This window comes from Lycorma delicatula, chromosome 8, assembly GCF_047948215.1.
Source record: "Lycorma delicatula isolate Av1 chromosome 8, ASM4794821v1, whole genome shotgun sequence".
NCBI lineage: Eukaryota > Metazoa > Arthropoda > Insecta > Hemiptera > Fulgoridae > Lycorma > Lycorma delicatula.
In genome coordinates, this window is record NC_134462.1 from 98651967 (window position 1) to 98679261 (window position 27295).

A 27295-nucleotide genomic window follows, 5' to 3' on the forward strand; every position below is an offset into this window, starting at 1 on the left:
TGATTTGGTTTGTAATTTAAAAGTTGATAGTTTTAAATCATTTTAGATAGACCTTGGATGAAGTTCCTTCGAGCTAAGGACCGACGCACTTACCTGTTGAATTAAATGGTAGAGCCATCATCGTATTTTCATCGTTGTCAAACTGACTCGTCTATCTATATGTAGTACAGCGGCTTGTTTATCAAGTAGCACAGCCACGCCTTCATCGCCGACTTGAGTACGAAACCGCTCAGATAATTAGATTTGTGGATGAGGTACTTCGTTATGCTGACATTGAAGGCAAAGGCGTCGTCTATCCGCCTCGGTAGTTGCTGTACAATGTTGTTCACATCGACGGGTACGTTGATCATCTGGCCGACTATACCATAATTATCTTTGTAGCGTAGACGACGAATTTTCATAAACGGTAAGCGCGGCAAAATCAACCGAACACTGTCGGGTCAAGTGGTGGCAGGACATCTGGCCTCGGGGAATATCAAAATTTATTTGAGCGTGACAGCGTCGGAATTTTCTTGGTATCTATCAACTTGCTACAGGTACTTCATAAATGAAATACCGCTAAATTTTCGCCAGGGAATTTTGTCTGAAGAAGAGAAATGTTGCGAGCTTTCGCCTGCGTGGGTGTTATCTTCACTCGTTATGTCCATTATTTCGGGTACAGAAGCAGTAGAGGTGCTCGCGCCGTCGGCGTCGTTCATTGAGCGCGCCGTGCCAGCTTTGCGACGCTACCGAAACAGTCTCCCTCGCTCGGAATCGGACATTAGGTATTTGTGCGTGGTCAATAATCTCCCCTTTCCAATGACATGCGTAATTTATATTTCTTGCTGGCTTTTGCGCGGGCTGAGGCTGACATACTGAATATTTTTACAGGTTTACTTTAAATTTTTACACAAAAATATTGTCCAAAATACACTTATTATTACTTAAATCGATCTTTCTCAATAAACCATACACGAATTACAGTGTTATCATGTCTTAAGTTGTGAGCTACACTGAATGGAAATGAGTGAGAGTGCCAATTTTGGCCGATCTGCGCTGTGTCCCCTACCCACCAACCCAGTTACCAATGACGAAAACTCAAAGTCGTATTGGCAAGCTGACCATGTAAGTTATAAAATGACACCACATTTACATCTCTGAAACTAATAGTTAGGGAGTTATTAAGGCAGAACGATATAGACCTGTTTATTACACTAAAAATTTCTGTTCTGGTACCCATATGTTTCAATGTGATTTTAAAGATGTTTCATGAACTAAAACTATCATCAGCAGACACTAGGTAAAATCATGTATAAAAAATCTGATGTAGACATCACATAAACTCCTTGTACGCCTATTAAATTACATATACACATTTTTTGCTGCACTTCATTTAAAATTATTTAATTTGAAGTGAGATACGATCTTCAAATTCTTTAATAAAATGGACAGTTACACAATTGCTAAATTATTAGTTTTTATTAACATCAAATATTTATACAATATTTAATTCAACAATCTTACCTGAAGTATTAGAATAGAGTAAAATTCCCATTATTACTCTTTAATTTAGTGTAAGTCTTATATCTAATAAATATAAGACACCTAAGATCCATATTACTGTAGCTAACAAGGGGAAGGCGTAGGCTTCGGGCCACTGGTTTAAACCATATTGAGTATGTGAATAGTACACTGTTTTCATGTATTCATCACAAAATACTAACATGCAATATTCAACTATACTCAAGAAAAATGGACCTAAAAATTTCCTTAGCATTTTATATTAGTTTATATATTAATATTGTTTCACGTCACTCGAGTAAATTTGTGGTGGAAATGAGAATGTATCAAATCCGTAACCATGCACACATTGGTTCAAATCTGACTTCATGTACATATTTTCTTTTAAAATTTTCTTTTTTTTAATTTAAATATATTGATTTGTTAATAATTATTAACTTCTGATTGTAAAAATTTTTGAATTAAAATGAAAAGTTCATAAGATTTTATTTCACTAATAACTTCTGATTTTTTTCTTCATATTTTTGTTTTTTGATTGTTATTGAATTATTTTTCATGGTTAAAACTTTTTTTACAATCAGAGGTTAATAATTACTAATAAATCAATAAATTTAAATTAAAAAAAAACTTAAAAACATATATGTATATGAAGTTTGATTCAAACCGATGTGCCTTCCCCTTGTAAGATCCAAATATTTCATTAATTAAAACTTTATTTGGCTATAACTCTGGAACCAATAAATATAAGTACCATTTATGATACATCGTTGAAAAGCTCTCAACAAGGGCTTATTACTGCAGTTAAGAAAAAGTCCAAAATCCAAATGTTTCAAAACTGAAACTTCCTGTACACAAATTGTTGGCCCGTCAATTGCAATCAAAACTGGAGAGGTGCATATCTAATATTACAACAGTCCTAAATACAAAATTTCAAAATTCAATGGCTATTCGTTTTTGAGTTATGTGAGTTTCATACATATGTACAGATGTCACACCAAAACTACTCAAATTAGATTCAGGGATGGTCAAAATGTATATTTCCGTTGAAATCTGAAAACCAACATTTTTTGCAATTATAATACTTCCTTTAATTTGTACAAGGGAGTAAAAATATGTAAAAAAGGTAAATAAAATAAAAACTAAAACAAATAAATTATTAACGATATTAATTGATAATAAACAGTACTTAATAAAACACTATAAAACAAGTAATTCTAGTAAAGATTTTAGAATAATAAAAAAATAGATATAACTATTATTATTATTCTAAAATGCTGGCTAAAAATACCAGGTGTTAAAAAAAAAATTCCATAGTTTTAAAATAAATTTACTTTATTACATTTAGAATTAAAAACATACGAGTGCTTTATTACACGGAAATACAAAATCTAAAGATTTTTTATCTTTTACTGCAACTAAATATGAGCACTGTTTACAGGCCTTTCTTTTTCCTGTTTAGCCTCCAGGAATTACCGTTCAGATATATCTTTGGAGGATGATATGTATGAGTGTAAATGAAGTGTAGTCTTGTGCAGTCTCAGTTTGACCATTCCTGAGATGTGTGGTTAATTGAAACCCAACCACCAAAGAACATCGGTATCCATGATCTAGTATTCAAATCCAACTTTACTAGGATTTGAACGCTGGAACTCTTGACTTCAAATCAGCTGATTTGAGAGGACACATTCACCACTAGACCAACCCAGTGGGTTACTTTTTACAGCCCTGCAGATATCAATCCACACTCTGACAACCACATCTGCAGGAATTGCTTCTACGGCTGCTGTTATTTTTTGGTACAGCTGGTCAAGTAACTGGATTTTTTCTTGGTATACAATTTTCTTTTAATCCCAAAAGAAGAAATTCAATGGCATCAAGTGGAGACTTCGTAGTGGCCAATCTTTTCTGCTTATCCAGCCTTCTGGGAGCCTGTCCTTGAGTGCATTCCACATAACTTATGCATGATGTGGAGGGGTTTCATCCATTTGGAAAACAAGATCTTCCATATTTTCTGTCTGCAGAATCGCAAATTTCAATAACGTGTGTGAGTACACTATTCCCGTAACAGTCTACTCATGGGAAAAAAATCACTCAAAAATCCAATTTAAAACTAGATATTCACTTTTGGACAGTTTCAGATGAATTCCACAGATTCATGTGGATTTCTGGAACCCCACAATCGACAATTATGGTGATTACGACACCATGAACATAAAATGTTGCTTTATCAGAAAATAAAATGCATTGGTAAGTAGGTTTCATCAGAAGAAATACAGTTGTTAGGTTTAATATTTTGGAGTAGTTACAGTCTAAATGCGTAAAGTTTCAATTGCTAGCATACATCAAGGAGAGCGCTTTTAGGAATGTTCTGTTGATAACTATGGACTAAACGTTTTAGGCACTGTTGGAGACAGTAGATTTCTTCGAGTTTTCAGTACTTATTTTAGATCTTCTCTGTGAGTATTCATTCAAGATGCTTCTGGTTTTAAAAACTGTTCACACCAATTACATATGCATTTGTCAGCTGGAGAATTTCTATGTCAGACTCTTAATTTTTTTTTACAACTGATTTTGTTTCTGAACCAGTACATGCACTGTACTTTCTCTTGTGGTGACGCAATGGTACTGAAGCCGAAGTTCATAACAGCTTGGCCTGTGGAACAGTCTAACGCAGCTGCTAACTATGGAGAATGTATAAACTAAAACTTAATTGTTGTCGCTTCAAGATTACGCATAAGACACTATTGGATACTCCAAAAAGTACGGTCATTTTTTAAACTTCTGAGCTCTTTTTGTTTCATAATATATGGTACTTTTTTTATAAGAACTGTTTGTCAATTAATACTGATGTTTAATAATCAAAAGGACATTAAATTTTGGATTTTTGTTAAATGGTTTATGGAGTATTATTTATTTTTCTAATTTATTGAAGAAATAAAAGAAAAAATTCAAAGTAGTTCACTTTGAATGATATTTTGGCCAAAACTAGGAATGATTTAAAAGTAATGAATGCAAAAACTGATCTTGAGTATCAATAAAATGTTGAATTAGAATTAGATCTGGAATTAGAATTAGAAGATCTTAAAATGTAATCATTGAAGCTCTTGGAAATGAAAAACGTAAATAGAGAAGCTAGAATAATTAATAAGTTTTTGAGATTGGTATTTCAACAAGTTTAAGATTAGGTAATTTAAGAGTAAAAAAACAAAGAACTTTTAAGATAAGTTGGAGAAGAAAGGAAAAATCTTTAATAAAAGGAAAGGAATGTGAGGCAGACTTTTACATCCCTACCAACAAATAACAAGTAAATCTATTACATATTATACATCATTAGTAACTGCAGATAACAATCCATAGTCTGGTATGTTCTTATCCATGATGGTTGGTAATGATATTAATTTAAAATTTCAACCTTTTTAATGACAAACCAGACCATAAAATAAAAAATGTTTAATAAACTACTTCTAAAAATTTCTTTCACAAAAACATAAAAACATGTTCATGTTTCTGATAAACATCTCAGTCCTACATCCAGTTTTTAGTACAGCTGACAGATAGAAAATAACCCATACGTTGTGATGCCTTACTAAACTGCACAGGTGCTAAAGATACAGTAACTCTAAAGGTCTTCACAACCCTAACATGGCTCTTGCAGGCATCCAGCTTAAACCAACAGAACACAACTAAAGAAGAAGGGATAAACATTAAGAAAGGAATAATTTACCCACAGAAAAGAAATACTATGAAATTTTAAACCATTTATTAAATTATGTACACTAAATCAATCAATCTTCATTTGATGATGATGATGATGATGAATTATAATCTGCACAAACAAGTGTTGAAATTTTTAGTTTTTTGGAAGAAGTTTTAATATTACTACAATCGCTGTGAAATGTTTTTATAGGCCTCAAAACATCATTATTACTACTATTACAGTCACTACTAGATTTTACTGAAATTGTTGATATTCCAATATCTTCTCTCGTTAATGCTTTCACAGGTTGAATAGGTAACATAAGTGCTTTTTGTCTGTCTTTTTTCTGTTTTTCAGCAGCACCTGTAAACAAAGTAAATGCTCATGTACAACTTCATGGGGTAATAGAAGATTAAAAAAAAAAATTGCTACCGGCTATACAAATGAATTAAGTTTCTACATCCTAAGATCTAGTTCAAGCAAACATTTCTTGTATACATTCATTTTGGTGAGGGCATTAACATATTGACTAAATTAGCATAAAAATCTAACTATACAAATCTGAATAAAAAAGAAAAATAATTATTCTATCACAGTACTGATCTTAAAAAATCTGTAATTTAATTTAAAATTAATGTTACTGAAACATAGAGAATGGTTGCTTAAAGATAAAAAAAAACAAAAATAGCGAAGTCTCAGTTCTCAAATTATAGAAAATATTGTGACATAAGAAAGCCACCATAAAATTGATTTCTCTCTCATCCAACGGAAACATATAAAAAAGGTATACTTGAGTATATGAATATACAAGGAGTAAATTGATATTTCACCTGTTCAGCAATATGAAACCCTAAAAAGATCTCATAAATCAGACAATTCTATAAACTGTAGAATTCTGATTTTCTGCAATAGTATCCATAGCATAAAATTTTTGAGAATCTAATCAGAAAATAGATTTCTTATGATGAATATATATAAAAAATGTAGTAGATATATTAAAAAAAGTAAAGTTAAACAAATTGATTTTGTTTAACTTTGGATAAAAACTTTCCTTATTCTCTCAGGTTAAATCAGCCTTTAAAACTTCTGACCTTTAAAACTGAGTAGGTCAATACAATAATTGTTTCATTAGTCCACAATTATAACTAAAATTTTGTCTTACTGACTCAAAAGAATGCTTATTTACTTATTGAAGGTCGTAGTGACAACAGTGATGCCATGTTGATATCATCTTCATGTTCAGCCACCAATCCGATATCTAAACAGGATTTATTTAGCAAAATTTTATCTTTATGTTCTTTAGCTTTTAACTCTTTCTTCTTTGCCTATAACAAATATAATTCTATATTAGATATATATAATCTTAAATAATAAAAAGAATATGATAACTAATAATAAATAACAGATCCAAGGTAAGAAAGTAAACCACATCCCTAACAACCTGATGATTCTGTAAAATTTGGAATTTCTCAAAAAGAATCCTAAAAATTGACGTATAATGCAATGTCAACAGTGAGAGTTACATTTAATAAATCAGTTCCCATAGTCACTATAAATTAAATCAATGTAACTGTTTTTTTCTCTTCTTTAATGTATGTCAAATCAAACAGTTAGACTGAAAGAGGAAACCCTTGGAACATGGTCATACTGTCCACCAACCTTGTATTGAAGAGAAGTAAAAAAAATCCATGTTACTGTATTTGGACACTGACCTAACAGAAACCTTTTCTTTCTTTCTGATCTATAACATTCAGTCCATTCTTCTTTCACCACTAAATCCAATCACTTCACCACTCCACATTTGGTTTTTATAATAAGTGACCAAACTTTTTAAATTATTTTATAGTTATCAACCTAACTACTAAAAGCCAGCTTTGTTTCTATAAAGTGCAAAATAATACATGAACTTATTTTATTTTACTTCATTAATAATAAAAATTTTGAATTAGTATAATCCAATTTTTATAGCAGCTTAATTTATTATAATTTTAAGATTTTTTATGAATATTATTGCATATTATATCATGATCACTTGGCAGTCTTGTTTCTTCTAGAATCAGATAAGTTAATAAAAAAATAAGTTAAAAAAATTATCTGCAACTTACAATAACATGGAAGAATGTTAAAATCTTATTTGGGTAATTCATTCTTTGTAAAGTGTACATAATTATTTATTTATTTTTATAATGTATTGCTTTTGGAAATCAATAATATTTTTTAAAAACATTTTGTATTTAATGACCAATATTCATTGAAGATTTTATCAATCGACAGGCAATTAAACTTTAGTATGCACTAAAATAAATTATCTGATATTGAAAGAAAAAATAACTGCTGTAGAAAATGAATTTAATTATACCATACATTTATGAATTAGAGAGATTTATTTTTTTAATATTTATGTATATAGTACTGTGACATTTTCACAAGTAAATATGCAGCTGTTCGCTCTATCAAAAAGAAAAAAAAAATGGCTTATCAACATCAGCCCATGTAATTATTCAAGTAAGCCAGAAAAGAAATACAGAAAAGCATGCGTAGATATATAAAAATAAGCATTACAGAAAAGCCATAAATACAAATTAACAGATGCTTTTGAAGTATGGTATTAGAAAGAAAATGGTAAGAATTAAGTATTCAAAATAAATAGATCTTAAGATGAATAAGGGCAAACTTTTAATGGCAAAATAACTAAGTTGATAGGCAATGTATAGTAAGGCATCCAAATTAAATAATTTATAAATAGAAAGAAATGTTGAACATAAAGACTATAGGGGAAGATAAAGGTTAAAATATATTTACAAAAAAAGAAATTAAAGACAAGTTGATGAAATTATAGGTTAAATACAAAATAGAAAAGAACAGAAAGAAATGTATTTAACTAATTAGCGACTGATAATGAGAAAAAATATGAAAAACATTTTCTTTTTTTTAAATTTATTTACTTTTTTGTTACATACGTAAACACTTTTACGTAAAATATATTACAACAGCCACAGTAAACCTGATCAGAAATTCTGAAGTTTGTAATAGAACGGATCAAAAATAATCACAAAGAATATAACCACATAATGTATTATTAATTCAATTAATTCTGAATTGTTTTGATAAATAACAATCATACATGGTGGGAAGACGCTTCTGATAACCAGCAAAGATTTTTTTACACTTGTAACAACAAAATAGAACAAAAAAATACTAATTTATTATCATTACCCTGAATTGAGCACGGAGAGCACAATTAGCAGAAAAATCATCTTTCCATGCAGAATCATTACGTTGGAGCAATCGCTGCATAGTCGGATTGACTTTTCCGGCAGCAGAACGGTCATTCTCACCGTGCTCTAATTTAAACATAGCATCATCAAATAATCGTTTTGATGTATCTCTGTCTTCAGGAACAACTTGTTCATTGTCTTTTGGATCCCATCTGTTTTCTTGACGTCTTGCGCCAGTCTTTATCACATAATCCAGATTCTACAAGAGAAGAGCAATTTCAAAAGCATAAAATGTAACTATATATGTATGTATATATGTATATGTATATATGTATCAATTAATTAATTAATTTAGTAAGTTTTATTCGATTATTTGAGCATAACTTTTCAAATTTTTAGGTTTCTTCATAAAATTTACACTTAAAATTATTTAAAAACTTAAAATGTGAAAGTGAATAACAAACATCTGGAACAATACAGAAATACTTTTTTAATTTTGTGTAAAAATAATAACCAAAAAAAATTTACATAACTGTAATATGTTCCATTATTAAAAAAACAGAAAGAAATGTTAAAAAGAGCAAGTTAAATTTTATATATATATATAAAACAACTGTTATTTCCGTTATGTTGTACTCTTATATTAACACTAGAACTGGTGGCAGCTGCTGGTTTTCCAATGATTGGGTTTTTTAAATGGTGTTGGTCAGAAAGATGACAATTGTGCAATTAATCTAAAAATAATCAATATTTCAATCAATAATTCACGTTTGATTGCCTTAATTTTTCTTTTGTGCAATGGGAAGGTTAAATTATCTAATTTTACTTTCAAAATAAGAGATTATTTTTTATTTTTATTTCACTTGACAGAAATTACAAAACTGTGATTCTGTCACAAGGTCTATTTTATTCCTAATTATTTTATTAACTGATATTTATTATAAAGAATATAATATATGCAATGAAAACACCATAAAAATATGATGCAATATTTTAGTTTCTTAATATTTTTATACAACATTGAGACAGACTACAACATTGGGAAAGTAGACTTTTTTTAAATATAGAAGATGTTTCATTTTCTTGAAAAAATTTCTTTAAAAGCAAAAACTTTATTTCCGCAACATACCAATTTTCTAAACATATTGACACATTTTCTAAGTATTGACATATTAACATATTATTTATTTTATAAATGTACTCTGACAAGCAAACTTCTAAAAATTGAAATTGTAAGAACAAGAGAGGGTGAATAAAAAATTAATATAAACAGGCTAATAAATGTAAAACGAGAAAGATAAAAAAACAACACAAAGAGAATCAATGGAAAGGATTGTTAGAGTATAAAAATTTAAAATAAAGAAGATTCTGTAAAAAAAAATGCTAGTTGAGACAATGATGGTGTTTTGAAAGAATGTTTGACTGTGCAGTGGGTTGGTTCAGTTGTTATTACACCAGAACAACCTCTAGACCTGAGAGTATAAACACTGCTGATGTCACCAAGTGTAGTGTGTATGCAATAACATCCAGAATGTACAAGCAAAGAATATGTAGTACAACAGGTTATAAATTTCACAGCAGAATCAGAATATTGTTTGTGACATATAACTTACTTATTTTATAAATAAGATACTAAAGTGTAAATAATTGTATATCTTTAAGGATTTTAGCATGTATAATCCTCTCAATAACCATTATTGAACAGATAGCACAAAAGAGTACTTTTGTTATGTGGTGACATTTATCAAACATTGTTAAATTGTGAAACAGTAAAAAGATTTAATATTTTTTGAATTCAGTATCATCACAGGAAAAGGAAGTTATTAATTTTCTAGTATGATTAAATATTTTTATATATGTAATAGTAAAATTAAACAAAGTTTACTTAATCAGAAGTTAGATTTATAAAATTTTGAAATGCTAATTGCAAACAAAGTGAAACATTGGATTTTTCATAAAAATTTCATTCATAAAAATATTTACTAAGATATTAAATAGTAATTATATAAACCATTAAAGATGACATTTACAAAGTTACTTTTCTGTTTGTGGAAAATCATCTTACTATAAAAACATCAGTAAGGGAAATACTTGTGCTCTGTGTAAACTAATTTGGTTTTTTCTTTTGTTGTACACTTTCTTAATCATTAAACCAGCATACATGCAATCTCTTCCTAAAATTGCATTTATTTGCTGCCAATAATAGTTTATACATTTTTAATACAGCGGTAAAAATATTGGGATTAACTAATATCGTACTTTTGGTCAGTTAAAAAACACTTCTGGTAAATGCTAGATCAGCCAGGCATATATTGCCCAAAGGCATCCCGAATCAGTTACAAAACAAAAGATAGAAACCATAAAGCAAAAAAAAAATTTTAATTATGGATACGGTTGATAACTGAAGATATAAAATGAAACAAATATACTAATATTTGAAGATTAATATGGAAAAAATGGAATGAAGTGAGTAAAAGAAAGTACCTGATTTACCAATGAAAAGAAAAATATACAAAATATTCACATAAATAAATCTAGTTAGCTGAAGATTAAATAAAAAAATTATATCTTTAAAAAATATATAGACAACAATATATACAGGTGTTATATCCCTGAATTAATATGATATACTTCAAGAGCGGATTTCCTCATACCAAAATACTGTAATTTAACAGATTTGCTAACACCATATGTCCAGAAATGCTTAGTCTTACATCTCTAGGCAATTCTGTGTGTTTAGATTATTAATTCATAACTCAATAACATACCGAGGCATTTTAATAACAATATATATGTTTAAACTGACATTCTCACTGAAAATAATTAATTAACAATTTATGTGATAACTTTATTGTTTTTAATCTTATTAAAAAATTGAGGTATTCTCATTTACTAACGATATTTAAAAGTATGAATTGGAAAATAACATATAATATGGTAGGAAGAGTATAAAAATATAAAGTTGGATGATAAATCATTGCTAATCTCTAATTATTAAAAAAAAAACTTAAAATATCTCTTTCTCATTGAATAAAAAAAAAAAAATCAACCACCTGAATTTATTTTGAAAATTTATGAGGAGAGTTACAATAACATTAAAACTTGTAGTTTGCTTGATGTAACAAAAATATAATACTAAAGAATTTCACTTTAAAAAAATATTAAATAGATTGGACATATTAAGAATTTAAATTTTAACCTTCTAATGAACATATTTGTGACATTATAAGGATTTATAATTTGAAAACATGAAACTATAGATTTTGCCTCAGTGCAATCTCATCTTCAATAATGCATTGCAGTATGAGATACTGCTTTTGAAATTAATATCAGATCTTTATGGACTGCACAAAATTTAATTATGAGAATAACATGTAAAAAAAAAAATTGTTACAAATTAAATTAACTCGTACCACTGAAGGGACAAAACATTGGACAATATTGACACTCAGATTTTATAATTCATTACCCATTCATGTTATGAGTATAGCAGATTATGATACTTATAAAAAGCTATGGTAAAATAAATTTTCAAAACAATAATCAGATTTACATTTGACTGATAGTCAAAGAAGTCAATATTATTTTAATGAAAGATCTGTTTTAAATATATTTGGTTATTCTACTTTATCAGTACAATAATTCTGAATTTGAAGGAAGTTAACTTTTATTTTTTAAACTTATTTTTTGTTAACAGATGATTTCCTTCCTAATCCTCAAATTTTCCTGGTGAGGAGGTAGAGTAAATTAGTTCTATAAACTTATTGTTATGTGCAGTAATTTACTTATTAATTGTATGTATATAATTGTATTTTATACCTAATAAAATAAAAAAAGGCTATGATTTTGTTCATTAGAGATTTTTTCTAACAAAAAAATAAATGTTGAAAAACATACAATTGCAGAGGTACTAATGATTAATAACAAATTAATAGGGGTATAATTTTAAAATTTGCTTAGCTGAAGATTTTCATTGAGAATATCTGTTTAAAAATGTATTCAAAATTTGATAAAATGTGTCAATTCATTCTTGAAAGATGAATTTAAATTGCATTTATATAGCAAAACACAATATATTCAAAAGATGGAAAACTAAGCATTTCGAGGCATAAGATTATATGAAAGACTATTCTGATGATTCTATTTAATTAAACTGAACATTTTTGGGATTATGTTATATTATCACATAAAAATTACCTAAAAACCAATAGTAAAATGTAGGCAGCCTCACAAAATATATTTACTTACAGCAGGATCAGTGACAATAACAAAATGATTATCACACAAATGGCACTTCATTCGAAATTCATATACAGGAGTTGAATAGTACATGCCAACTTTTTTTTTTTCAGCATTATACCTGTTAAAAATAAATTAGTAAATATTAAATAATTCTGTAGCCATGTAATAAAATTTATATTTAATGAGATTATATGGAAACAAATAAAATAAAAATCTATTTTCTAACTTCTAACTTAGAATTCATAATTTTATAATTAAAATTAATTTTTTTAATTTATTTTATGTTTTACAATTTTACCACACAATTTAACAACCACCAACATTCAAACTAATCTGGATTCAGATAAAACTATATAAATTGCCAGTAGATTTGTTTATTTTTTATAAAACATAAATCAATTACATTTTGTAGTGTTTACATCTTTAATGTTTGTATAAAAATGTAAATAAAAATTTTTATCACATTGTGTCAATTCCATTTAATTTGTAAAATTATTTGTCTGTTAGAGCTTTTAAAAGTACCCTTCCATCATCACATATGATGTCCATTAAAGCTATTCATTAATATATATGTATGAACACATTTGGAAAATTCTTAACCCAACAAAGAAAACACAAGATTTTTCAGGTTTCTTTTCGACATAGTCACCTTGCAATTTGATACATTTAGAGCGATGACTTTCCAACTTTAATATCCTCAGTATAATGTGATTTGTTAAACTCTGCTAAATAAGCGGTTGTAATTATAAGAATAAAAGAGGAAGTAATTGCTGGGAGCTAAATCCAGTGAATATGCAGTACTCTGGAAGCTCTTGGGATTCTGTTACAGAGACGTGTGTGCAGGTGCATTATCATGGTGAACGAGCACTTTTTTGGCCAGATGTAGACAATTAGCCTGAACATTACCCTTCAATTGGTCCATCCCAACCCTGTAGGAGAAGATACCCGCCTAGTGACGTTCTGGTCGCCACAACCCCCTCCCCCGTTCCTTGCCTTGTTGGGCTTTAACAGGAGTCGTCTATTGCCCTCTGACATTTTACATCTCATAGTAATAAGCCTAGCCTCGTTGGGATACCACCGATGTAAATGCCTCGGTAGACATTTGCATCAGTGATTTAATAACTCAGCTTATTACCTTCGCTGTAGGCCTTGTCCGGACATGTTGAATGTCCTACACCTTCAATTGGTCCAGTAGAAAAGCATAATATTCCCCAGTGACGATCCTCCTTTTTTCAGGTAGACTATGAGCACCACATCACAAGATCCCAAAAAAACTAGCCATGACTTTTTCTACAGATGGAACCATTTTCACTTTCTTGGCACACTTTAATCAGCTCCAACCACTGTTTGGACTCCAGTTTGGTTTGTAGCGAGTAATGGTGAATCCTTATTTCACTTACTGCTATAAAATTTCAAAGAAACTTGGTAGAATCAATTTAAATAATTTTAAAATCCTCAAGAAATGTTCAGTCAAATCTGTTTTTGTACAACTGTAAACAAATGCAATTTTTTCTAACTTTAATTTTATATATATTTTCAGAAAATGTCAAAACTTGTTTGCTTTACTCAGTTGTCACAAAAAATTAACTAAATCCAGTCATCTGAAACTTTGCAACACATCATTTAAAGGATCATACTTGACAAATATCACAGTCAATTGGTCATACTTGCGTCATCTCTGCAAGAGTCTAAGAAATTTCTGAATGATCCTTGTACTTAGCAGCTCAATTACCTTATTGAAAATTTTAAATATGTAAAACATATTTAAAATATGTTTATATATTCATGTAAAACATGAATATATCACATAATAATGCATTATTTAGAGACATAAGTGAGCACTAAAGGCATTGAGAAAGGAAACTCAAGAGTTACAGAAACATTCAGATCATCTTTAATATAAAACCGTAACATCACTCATCACTCAATATCTATAATTATTTTTATTACACCATTTTATATTCACTTTTAACAAGTTAAGACAACAGAATAATTTTTACATTTCATAATATAACACCTTAGCCTTTAAAGGACCTTATTATGCATCTCTTTCAATTTTCAATAAATTAACAAATGGTGTAATGGAATTTTCTGTCATTTTAAATTTAATTAAAACATTCTTTTTACAGAAATAATATTATTCTGTTGATAGATATTAAAATAAAAACTGCCTAGCGGCAGATCCCTTATACCAACGCTGACTCCATCCATTTCTGTCCCAAGCCTTCTCCTTTGTCCCCTTATAGTTTACAATCTTCACCTTACTTTATTAACTTCATCCTTCATCTTCCTTGCTTTCTTTTTCCTTTTACTGACACTTCCAACGCAACTGTCAAGATTAAAACCAGATATCCTAACTGATTTTCATTTGTTTTGTGTATGTCCCACATCAAGTGTTTTTTATTCTTTAACCCTGTTCATTAATTCCTCATTCCTCACTTTATCAGTCCATTTTACTTTCTCAAGCTTCTCTGTACCCACACCTCAAAAGCCTCAATCCAGTAACTCTCATTTTTCTTCATCATCCATGCTACGAGACACTCCCCACCCAGCATTCGGATAACCTCTTCCTTAACACCAGACTTTTACTACATAGTGATTTTCTCTTCATTTTCTTCGCCATTGCTATCCTTCCTTTTATTGTGCTCTTTAAGTTCTCTACCATTAAAGTCCCCAAATATCTTTAATTTTGTACTTTTTCTACTCTTTTTTCACTTGTCCTTACCACTAAATCCACTTTATTGTTTACTTCCATTACAATAGTTTTTCCAATACTTATTTTAATTCCAGTTAATTATTTCCCCTAATCTGTGCATTGCCATCGCATCTGAAATCAAGACAAAATATTTTGTTGCCTACAATAACTAATGTTCCAAAACAGCTCTAAAGGTAGTGCCAAACAACTTTGAACCATCCTTTACTATTACATTCTGACCTAAATAAAAAATTTATTTATTTATTTATCTTGTTGAAACTTGAGATAAAGTAAAAAATATAATCAGTAGATATAATTTTCACAACACATCAGGTTCACTGCTAACACAAATTTTAATAAAAATAGCTGATGAACGCTAGCAAAAAAAAAAAGGGGGAATCGACAAATAAATTTTAATTATTGATGGAACAAGGAAATAAGCAAAAACAAACTAAAATTTCAAGTTTATTTCTGTTTACAATATGAACAAATGTAAAATAAAATTAAAAATGATGAATTAAGTTACTGTAAGTTTTATTCCGTCTTTCACATTGAGAATTTTTTAAAAATAATACTTATTTTTACATACATCATAACAAAAGCAAGAATATCTTTTTTAACAGAATTGGAAAATATATTTAGGGGTATTAGTAAAACAGTAGAATCATGACAAATAAAATAATTAACTGCAAAGATGGAGTGGAATGAAATCTAAGGACACCTGCTCGAAAATTTTAGTTTCCTCAATAATAACTTATAGGATTACGGAAAATTATAAATGATTAGATATAATTACAATCTGTTAACAAATAAATACAGATCCAATAAAAAGATAAATTTAAATTTAACTCTATACAAATATGTTTAAAGGATAAATTCAGTTAAGTAAAAATTGAACACTAGCTGATAATATTAATAAGTAAATATAAATAATTAGTGATAACAAAAATAAAATATCTTACCGTACGCCCATTCCAATATGATTTTTACAACCATCACACCAAATATTATATGGCATTTCAAAACGTATGATGATTATGCCAAGATGAACTTTTCGTGCACGCTCTCGTAAGGCATGAGTGCCAAGAAATTTATTCAGCCCCCCTGCATTTGGATTATAATCAGGGGGATAGTACTTGTTTGTACCTTTACGTTCACCCATGTTTGTAGATTAGTAATGAGCACTGTTATTTTAAAACTACCTGAAACAAAAGGTTTAACTGATTATTCACGAAATCTACAATGACAATTATTTTTTATTTATTTATTTTTTTTAATGATTAATTCACTGTATAGACCTAAAGTTTATGCATGGGAATATGAAATGGAAATTTTATACTGTATGAAAAAATGCCATGCCTGACCAGGATTCGAACCCAGGACCTCTGGATGAAAAGTTGAAACGCTACCACTCCACCATGGAGATTGAAAAATAATAAAACAAATATTTTCATATATCTCAATTTTTTGTAAATAAATAGAATAAACTATAACAAAAGGTACTTTCCTTTTTTTCACAAATTCACTGAGTTTCAAACTAATTACATCCATACACAAGTCGAGCACTTTATACATATTGTAAGAGTATAATATTGTAAATAACTCTATATAATGATGTGACTCAATAACATATACGCATAATAATAACTCAATAATAGCAGATGTCCATTTTCACCTCACACAGTTATATTATACCATAACAATGATGTGCTTCTGCATCATCACAACTTCAGTGCACCATTGCAGTAATGGTTAACTGAAAATTTATATAGGTGAAAATATATAATATATTATATGCAAAAATTATATTTTTGCCTCACAAATAAACTTTCATCTATAAGGGCATAGGGTCATTTAATAATTAGAGACAAATGGCAATAATGGAAAAACAATTTTATTCTATTAAATTACTTAAACTGTCTGACATTCAGCAATAATGGGAGCAATGGAGGACCTTCGTGTCCCTTCTTACCTGCGATGGATGGTGCAAAATTACCTCATCAGATGTCAGATGATCTTTAGACTGCATGATCGGTATGTTGAGAAGAACCTTGATAAAGGGCAGAATTAGGGTACTGGAAACACTCCCATTAGAGGAAAGGAAGCGTTCTGCTGAAGAACTACAAGAAGAGATCATACAAACATGGCAGGAGCGATGGGACCGGGCCACAAAGGGTAGGTGGACCCACCACCTTATTGGGGCTATCAGGGGGTGGTGCCGGAGGACCCATGGCATGCTGAGTTTTGAGTTAACACAATTCCTGGCGGGTCCTGGAGGATTCAGGTCTTATTTGTATAGATTCAGGCTCGATATATCTGAAAATTGTCCAGAGTGCGAGGTGGAAGAGATGCCCCAACATGAATTTTTTTTGTACCCTTGATTCACCATAATGCAGGTTTTTTCCTGTTTTCTGCAGGGTTCTTGTGTGATGTTGTCGGTGTTTGTATTTGACGTACTGTACGTGTTGCTTCTAGTGGTGTTGTTTGTGTGATGTGTGACATTTGTTGGTTTGTTATGACTGTGTGTGTGTGTGTGTGTGTGTGTGTGTGTGATTCCCCCTTCTGATAAAATGTTTTTATAAGCAGTCCCTGGATGGGGAAAGCCATGGGGTGGAGGTTTAGTCGGTAGTGGACAGGTATACTTACGCCCTTGGTTATAACTGGCGGAACCTGTTAGCAAGCCTGACACTGCATATTAGATCTTTGGAAAGGATTTACATTAGTATAACCTTTATTGTTTATTTCAAAATGTTTACTCTGCTTGAACATATACCTTGGAAGAATACCTTGCTGTGATATAAGATTTTTAGTTTTTGAAGGTATAAAGCCAGCCAAAATTCACTTGCTGTTGTTTTAACAATATGGTTTATATAAACTGTGCAAATTATTATAAATGGATAACAGTTTAAATTTGGCAAAACAAGTGTCACTGATTTTCATCAAGCAGAAATTTTGACTGATGCTTTGCTAAATCTGATTAACAATCTTATTCACAAGGGCAAATGCATCAAAATTATGGAAATTGCTGAAATTTGAAGTGTGTTGGCACTGTCCATTTGATTATCCATATTAAGCTGAATTACTGCTAAACTTATTCTACGTGGATTCAAAGATAGTAGACACAAAATCAAAAAAGACAACAGAATTCATACTCATACTCTTTTTTTTAGATCGCATAATAAGTTATGAAACCTGGATCCATCATTTTTCTTTTGATGGAAACATCTGAGTTCCCCAACACTAAAAGTTCAAAAATACATGTCAGCCTGTAATTTCATTCTAATGGTGTTTGGGGACTATGAAGGCCTAATTTATCAAGACCATTTGGAAGAAAAACCAACAGGAAATACTACTCTGACATGGTAGAAAATAAAGCCAAATCCGCAATAAGCAGAAAATGTCCTGGTTCTCTCTCAAAGGGTGTAATTCTTCTGCATGATGTCTGCTGCCCCCATTCTGCTTAAACGACATGGGAATCTATTCAAAGGTCTGGTTGGGAGATATTTCTATATCCATCTCACGTCCTGATCTTCAACCATCAGATTTTTTTTGTCCTTTCAGATTGTCAAGTTTGGAAAAAATAGGCAAGTCAAGAATGTTGTGCAAAAATTGCTCAAACACCAAGGTAAACAATACTTTATTACTGGAATAAAAAAGCTTACAGAAGGATGGGAGAAGTGCATTAATGTGAGGGATTATGTAGAAAAGCAATATTACTTTCATTATTACTGAATAAAAATATCAGTTTTCTGCAATTAATTGGGTCCTTAATTGCTGAACAATCCTTGAATTTTTACATCAGGATTATTCATAAACTGTTAGCACCACTTCTCTAAAGTAGTTGCTGAAGGCCAGACAGTAATTTTCATCATTTCCAATTCCTTTTCACAAAATTCAATGGTTGTATATTCAGACGCCAATTAATAAATGAAATGAACTTTCTTAAGAGCCAATCTAGAACTAACAAGCTGTATATCACTTTGAACTTGTTTAAACCTATAGCACAAGCTTTTATAGCAAACCCACCTCTCACACTTCAACAAATACAAAATCACTTTGTCTTGTGAACTGCACAGACAAACTGTACTCCTACAAGAATGCAACAACAGAAGATAAACCACAAACACTATTCATAAGACTAATGAAATTCATGTTACTGAAGCAGCCCTCCAAAACAACAGTACTTTTATCAATATAAGAAAGAAAAATTAAACAATAACTGAATTAAAATAGTAATTAAACACACAGTTAACTAACATATAGCAGTAAAGTATCCAACAAAATCCTAAAGCCAACAAACTGTTGAAAGAAACAGTACAAGAATTTAGTATGAGAGAAACAAATGAAAAATTTAACTATCTGCTTCTCCCAAGTTATTTTACTTCTCAGTCACATAACATCTTTGAAATAATGACAACTCTAACAAAAATCGATAAAAAACAAAACACAATAATGTCAAAAAATAATAATAGTATCTATGATATCCATAAAGTCTTATAGTGCAAAATCAAATCAAAACAAATAATTAATTTCTGTTATACACTTTATATAAGATATGTTGTACATATACGAGGTGTATAACATTGACCTTGGTCTATAAGCTACTTCTAGTCCAAGCGGCACATTGATGCAACTGCTCAGTCGTGAGTTGTGCTGTAATAAGTGAACACGTGTTTGTGTCTCTTGTCACAGAAATGAAACCGCAAAATATTGCGTAATGGTATGCCATTTCTTTTTGCGTTAAATTGGGTGAAAACGCGACGACAACTTATGGTAAGCTTCAGAAGGCTTTTGGAGAGGAGGTTATGTCAAGAGCTCAAGTTTTTCGGTGGCATAAAATTTTTAGTGAAAGCAGAACGAACGTTGAAGATGAAGACCGCAGTGGACGACCATCAACCTCACGGACAGATGTCAACTTGACCAGGGTGCGTGAAATCGTATGATCTGATCGAAGATTATCCATGAAAATGATTGCAGAACTCAACATCAATCGAGAAACGGTTCGTCTAATATTAACTGAAGATCTTGGTATGATAAAAAGATTTGTGCAAAAATGGTCCCCAAAAATATCACACAACAACAGCGAGAAACACGGAAAAATGTGGCAGCCGATCTGTTAGAGCAAACGGAAATCAATCCAGATTTGTTGAGCCGTGTTATCACTGGTGATGAAGGTTGGTTTTTTCAATACGATCCAGAGACAAAACGCCAACGTTCGCAATGGTGCTCAAAGGGATCACCCAGACCAATAAAAACTCGCATGTCAAAGTGAAATGCATACTTGTGTGCTTCTTTGATTCCAAGGGAATTGTTCATAAAGAGTGGGTGCCTCCTGGACAAACAGTTAACCAATATTTCTACAAAGAAATTTTAGAAAGACGTCGTAAACGAGTTCTTCGTGTCCGTGCCAACATTGCTGATAATTGGATTCTGCATCACGATAATGTGCCATCCCATACTGCTCTGTCAGTACAGCAATTTTTAACCTCAAAACAATTTCAGTACTACCACAGCCACCTTATTCACCAGATATCGCTCTGTGTGATTTTTTTCTATTTCCAAGAGTCAAAATGGCGGTCAAGGGACACCATTTTCAAACAACACAAGATGTCCAAAAAGCTGTGATGAGGGTCTTGGAGGATATTACAGAAGATGAGTTCCAGAAATGTTACCATCAATGGCAGAAGCCCTGGAATAAGTGTGTGCATTTAGAGGGAAACTACTTTGAAGGAGATAACACTAAACATGACTAAAACGGTAAGAAACATTTTTTTTCACATCAGTCTCATTACTTTATTGTCGCACCTTATATTATCATGTGCTACATGGCATTTAAACAAACATTAAATTCAAAACTCTAAACCAGTGGTCTTCAACCCTTATAAAATAAAGGGCCACATGACTGAACTTGAGGGGGATTGCAGGCCACACAGCAGATGATTTATGTAAATATTGGCCATATATAGTAATATACCACTATATGAGAGTTAACATGTGTTTTTGTGTATGTTTGTATAAGTGTATAAGTGGGTTTGCCACACTGAAAGTTATGTAATATGTTTTATGTTCGGTTTTGATTGAATTTTTCAAGAAAACCAATTGAATAGCAATTATCAAATATTACATTTTAAATAATTTCAATATTCATACAAATTACAAGTAAATAAAATTTATAAACTAATTAAGATGGTTTAATTAAATTTTAAGAGTTAAATTAAGTTTAATACAGTTACTGGTGAAATTTTACATGAGTTCAGTGAGACACTTGTTTTCTCTTCACTAATTTCTCAATATGAACTTTGATGATGGGAGAAGAAATTCTAAGGGTGTTCTCTAAATGTTATCAGACAAATGATTTCCCACTTTTGATTTTGCATTCTTCATTTTAGACAAAATTGCTCACAGGTGTATGTGATGCCAAGAAGTGAAGCTACAAAGCACGGTTTCAAATAACGGAGATTTGTCTTCATCAACATACTGTGAATAAAAATCCAACAGTCCAGTATTTCTGATCCATCTTGCATTGCAATTTGATTAGATCCATTTGCATATTGGTGGGATTTTTCTCAACTTCAACACTAAATGGTATAGAAAAGATCAGGAACAAATGTTCATTTGATTTGAAATCTTGGAACCTAACACTAAGAAAGACTTTAAAGAAAAATGGCATCCATGTATTTCTTTTAGTTGGTAATTTCACAGAGAGCTATTGTAGGAAGTTTTTTCTATTGTAGGAATTGTAGGAATTATTTCTATTGTAGCTATTGTAGGAATCATTTTTTTTTTAACTGAAGTTCCCATACATGTAGCTATGTTTCAAACACTTTTATTGGTGAAATAGGTTATGGACCAAATTGTTTCGTTCTGAAGACACATGTTCAAATCACTAAGGTATATAGAAATGTCAGTGAAAAAACCAAAATCAGCCATCTACATCAATTGAACTGATGAAACGTTTTGCCTTTATTGTTCATGAACTGAGAAATTTCATCTTCATGACTGAACATTCTCTTAAGAAATTTTTCCGTACAGAGTCAATGAACTTCTGTGTAGTTGAGTATGTCTCCGTACTCTGCATCCATATCACTGAGGAAAGATTAAAATTGCCTGAGGTTCAATCCTTGAGATCAAATAAAGTTGACAATGTTTACAATATCTTTCATTACTTCCTTAAAACAAACATTTTTCACACACAATTATTCTTGATGTCTGCATCAAGAATAATTGTGTGTATAATAAAATATGGTTAATGCAGTGTCACTGTGTTCTGACACAGTGACACTGCATTAACCATATTTTTCCACAAGAATTTGTTTCATTTTGAATTAAAGCAGTGACGCCTTCTTTCTTGTCAACCATTGATGGGTCCCTATCATTAGCAATTCCTAAGCTTTGAATATGTCACTTCCTTTTGTGGTACATTTCATGGGAAATAGAGCAGCCATTTCTTAAGTAGTTTTAAAGTCTTTGTCAATACTTCTGATAAAAATGTAAAACTGGGCGTGTTTGTAACATCTGTACACTTGTCAAGAGCTACAAAATAAAACACGAATTTAGGAGCTGTTCCTTTTAAAGTATTTTCAATATCTTCAGCCAATTCCTCAATCGTTCTCAAAACAAACTTCAGGTAAGCTAATTTTTGAAAATAAATGTTTCTGTGCTGGACATACAATTTCAGCTGCTTACTCCATGCACTCCTTTACAAACTCGCCATCAGAGAAGGATTTGGACTTAATAGGCAAGTTTTTTGGATATTAGGTAACTAGCCTTAACAATTCACTCTTAACATTTGGCTTTTTAAATAAAAATTGTTGAATCTGCAGTCTCTTCTTTAAATTGGTCATTTTATCTAAACAAGACTATCCCTGCAATTGGTCCATTCTGCAAGCATGCTTAGTAGAACAATGGCATTTATATTGACTCCATCAGATGTAAATTCATTTCATATCAAATATGTAGGTTTTTTTTCGCAACAAAGAAAACCAGGCCACCTTTTATTAGACAACCATTTTTCATTAGAAACCTTCCATTTCTTGCTGGAGCTTGCAGTCATTGTGAAAGTTACAAAATCTCAAAACAAAAATATGTACACAAAAATAACATAACAATAAAATAGTCATTAGATAAACTAAAATAAACTGAACTGAGTACTATACAGAGACGAAGAATGAATTTAAGTAGGTGATAGACTTGGAGTGTCTACGGTGGTAGGGGTACCAGTAAATCAGTTCTGCCAATTGTGTACGCTTAAAAAATTCCTGGCACATGAACTGTAATGGGCGCACACTAAAGACAAAATATCAAATTGATCATTGAATATATATGTATGTAAACAAAGTAACAAAGTATGTAAATTCATCTTAAGAATGAAATCAACATCATTTTTAATTTTACTAGGTTTTTGAAAGGTGTTAACATAGTATTATGCTGTTCTCAGTAAATCTTTCAGCAGTTACAAATAAGATTTAATGTTAAAAGTCAAGCAACAAATATTTAATCGAGCATCGAGCTGCAGGCTGCACAAAATTACATAGCAGGTCGCATGCAGGCTGCAGGTTACAGATCACTGCTATCACTGCTCTAAACAATTACAGTGTATTTCATTTTATTAAATAAGTTATCTAGTTATATGCAATAATTACTAATAAAATCACCTAAAAAAAATAGTTTGCTCAATATAAAATTATCAATTTATATAACACCTTAATAATGGCAACAATCAGTTTCACATTTTACATATAACAATTATAATGAATTACTTAATGTAGATGTAGTATTTTATAACAGATGAATCCGTGGATTCAAAAAGTTTTTTATGTAGAATGATACAAAATGTTAACAAAACAGGTTTGTGTAACTGTATCAGTAAATGTACTATGCACAGGCATATTGTTGCCATTAGCTGACATGCAACAGTGGACTGATCTACAATATGCATTATAAAGTCAAATTATAAAAAAAATGGTGACTATGCCTGAGTTGTTCATAGTTTCACCAACAATTTAGTATTTTTTGTAATGATCTGTCCCATCTACTCATGTGATAAATACCTGAGATAAGAATTTTGAACTAACATAGTTGGCATAAAAAAAACCATACATGTAATGCAAGAACAGTTCACATGCCTGCCAATAATGAAATTAATAAAAAAATTAATGTTAAAAGTTATTACAGCTGTTTTTCAAAGTCTGACCCGATTGGCCTGCACAATCATTAAAGATCACTTAACACATTGGATACAAATTTACAAAAGATATCAAATTTGAATTTTCTCACAAATAAATTGTAGTTGTTTAACTGAACCCTCAGAATTTGAGAAACTGTGAACATTTTTACAAGTTAATCTACAAATGACCAAACTTTTTCCCCAATTTATGAATCTAAGATGAAGCAGATTTGGTCCTTTCAGTTATCCTTGTCCTCCCCAACCTTCTAAACTCATTTCCTTCAACACACCCCCCAATGCAGATTATAATTTTGATTTATTAAACTCACACAGACATTGTAAGATGATATACATTGCGGGCAGGTTTGGTTAGATTAAGTAAAACTATCATTAGTATGGAAAGAAAACAAAAACTATATTTGCGTTACCCTACATAGTGACCTGTTTAAAAAATAGCAAAATATTACAATGAAATTAAATAAACTATAGCTTACTATATATTAATTCATAAAAATGAAGTTAAAATTATTAGCTACATTGGGGGGTGGGGGGAGTAATAATGGAAACGAGGTTAGAAGGTAAGGATGAATAGGATAATGATAAAGAATAGAAAATTTTACATTGGATGGTGTTGTAAATAAACAAAATTTCCAATATTATACGTTAGAAAATCCAAAGCAGCTTCATGAATGACCCTTTTTCATGGAAAAGGTACTTCTTTGGTATGCTGTCTCATTTTTCTTGCCAGTGATCACTTTCATGTAATTTTTTTTGAAAAGTAGGTAAACAGGGGTAAACTTTGAAATACTGATCAACTTAAGATAAACATTAGGGAAAATATCAAAAACATTACAGTTGAAATGAAAAAAGTTGATTTTGCATTCTTAAAGTTGTACAACTTTAAGAATGCATAATTGAAGGATATAATTTTTAAGGGTACTGATTATAAGGTAGTTTGTAATGTCATATCTTGTTCTTAAATCTGATTGATATAAAAAACATTAATTAAACAACGTTTAAAAATTTTACATTTTTTCTTTGTCCAACTAATAATATGCTTATATAGCAACTTTCTTGCTATTTACGTGTGTTCATAGATGACTTTTGATAATAATCATATAATGCATATAAATATGCTTCAGTGGTATTAACACAAGTATACACACGTGCACGCACGCACGCGCGTTTAAAGTCGGCCTCTGTGGTACAAGTGGTAGTATCTCGGCCTTTCATCTGGAGGTCATGGGTACGAATCCTGGTCTGGCATGTCATTTTCACACGCTATTTGTCCTAACATGGTCCAAGAGGTAAAAAAAAAAAAGTTGCCTTTAGAAAAATCATATCTCTTCAACATCATATATTCCTTAGTCAACAAAATCATACCTTAATTTACAGCTCACTTCCAATTTGCAGTTAGATTCACAAGTTCTTACTCAGGCATGCACTCACATTATTTAAAAGTACGCAGCAGAACTGACAAACTTAAGAAAACATACCAGTTACCTCCTGATGCTACAAGTAAGTTTAACAGAAATGCACACATCCATGTGAGCTGATTACTACAAGATGAAACACAAAATTAATACCTCATATATCACTATATGCTCACATTAGTAAACAGCGCTGTTTGTAAAATACAGAACAAAATAAAAAATACACCTAGTAAAAGAAAGTACATAATAACACTATCAAGAAATACACATCAACCAATTTACATTTTCATTAATATGTGTTATTTTGCTGATTTCAACACTAAAAACAAAATAGACAAGACCAAATCACATTTGGTCACATTACTGGGACTGTAACAAACATTACATTTAAACACAAAAAAACAACTGAACACAGGTTTAGAATCAACCTTGCAAACCACTAAATGATCAGTGCACAACACATACTAGGAAAAGAGTCTTAACATAAAAATACCATGTTCTCAGCACACATTAATCAACACTCTGTACAATATAACCAGTGAAATTACAACAATCTATTTTTAAAACAACAGTATGGAGTTAATAATCCAATAAAAGGACAATAATGAGTGAATAATCAAGTAAAAGGATGACTTAATGATTTAACAGACCAACAATAAAATAGTGACAATACTGTTATTCAAACTAACTTCACTTTTATTATAACCTAAACAGTGAATTCTTTGGTACCAACACTTAATGAAGCAGAATCAGACTTAGCTTATATTATATTTTACAAATTTCTGAAAAAAATTGATATAATAATAACCTAAAAAGGATTTATCAAATAAACTGCCGTTTTATTTAACAATAAACATACACAATAGTGAATACGTAAATCAAAATTAAAAAAACAAATACTAATAAGCAGCAAACCACTGTCAAACTAGATTACGCATGACTTTTGAACTAATACATCAATACACGAGTTTGAAAACATAACCACAACTAAATCTAGTAACATTGAACAGCTGATTTATAATTTAGAACAGCTGGTTTCGTAATAATTCATGCTTACAATTTCTTTTTTTCTTTATTGGTTGCGCGTAAAATTAAAATTATTTACTTTGTTATGAAAGTAGAATAAAAAAAATACTAAAAGAGAATACATGTACTTAATTTGTTCCAAAAAGAGCACGCACGTAAACAAATAAAATATTCCATTTATGGAACATTGAAACAATAATTTTAATAAAGGTTGAGATGGCGATAAGTTTGAACCCGACAATATTAACACATTCGTCACGGGAATAACCGAGACATTGAAATAATGAACTCAAAACATTGTACGTTTTATAAACATAA

The 27295-nt window shown here is 30.5% G+C and overlaps 1 protein-coding gene across 4 annotated transcripts; it reads right to left on the reverse strand.

Annotated features, from left to right (window-relative positions):
• Positions 1 to 5251: 5251 nt before the first annotated feature.
• On the reverse strand, positions 5252 to 26947 carry LOC142328713 (coiled-coil domain-containing protein 130 homolog). Of its 4 annotated transcripts, none has more exons than XM_075372656.1 (6): positions 26760 to 26947; positions 16315 to 16550; positions 12664 to 12775; positions 8414 to 8674; positions 6384 to 6522; positions 5252 to 5560 (listed from the first exon to the last, which is right to left on the reverse strand). In XM_075372656.1, exons 2-6 carry the CDS (start codon positions 16512 to 16514, stop codon positions 5286 to 5288), a joined length of 987 nt encoding a protein of 328 aa, XP_075228771.1. In that variant the 5' UTR covers positions 16515 to 16550; positions 26760 to 26947; the 3' UTR covers positions 5252 to 5285. The 4 variants fall into 4 exon arrangements, with proteins under 4 accessions (XP_075228771.1, XP_075228770.1, XP_075228773.1 ...); XM_075372655.1 differs by having other exon boundaries at positions 16315 to 16554; XM_075372658.1 differs by having other exon boundaries at positions 26811 to 26935.
• Positions 26948 to 27295: the final 348 nt, after the last annotated feature.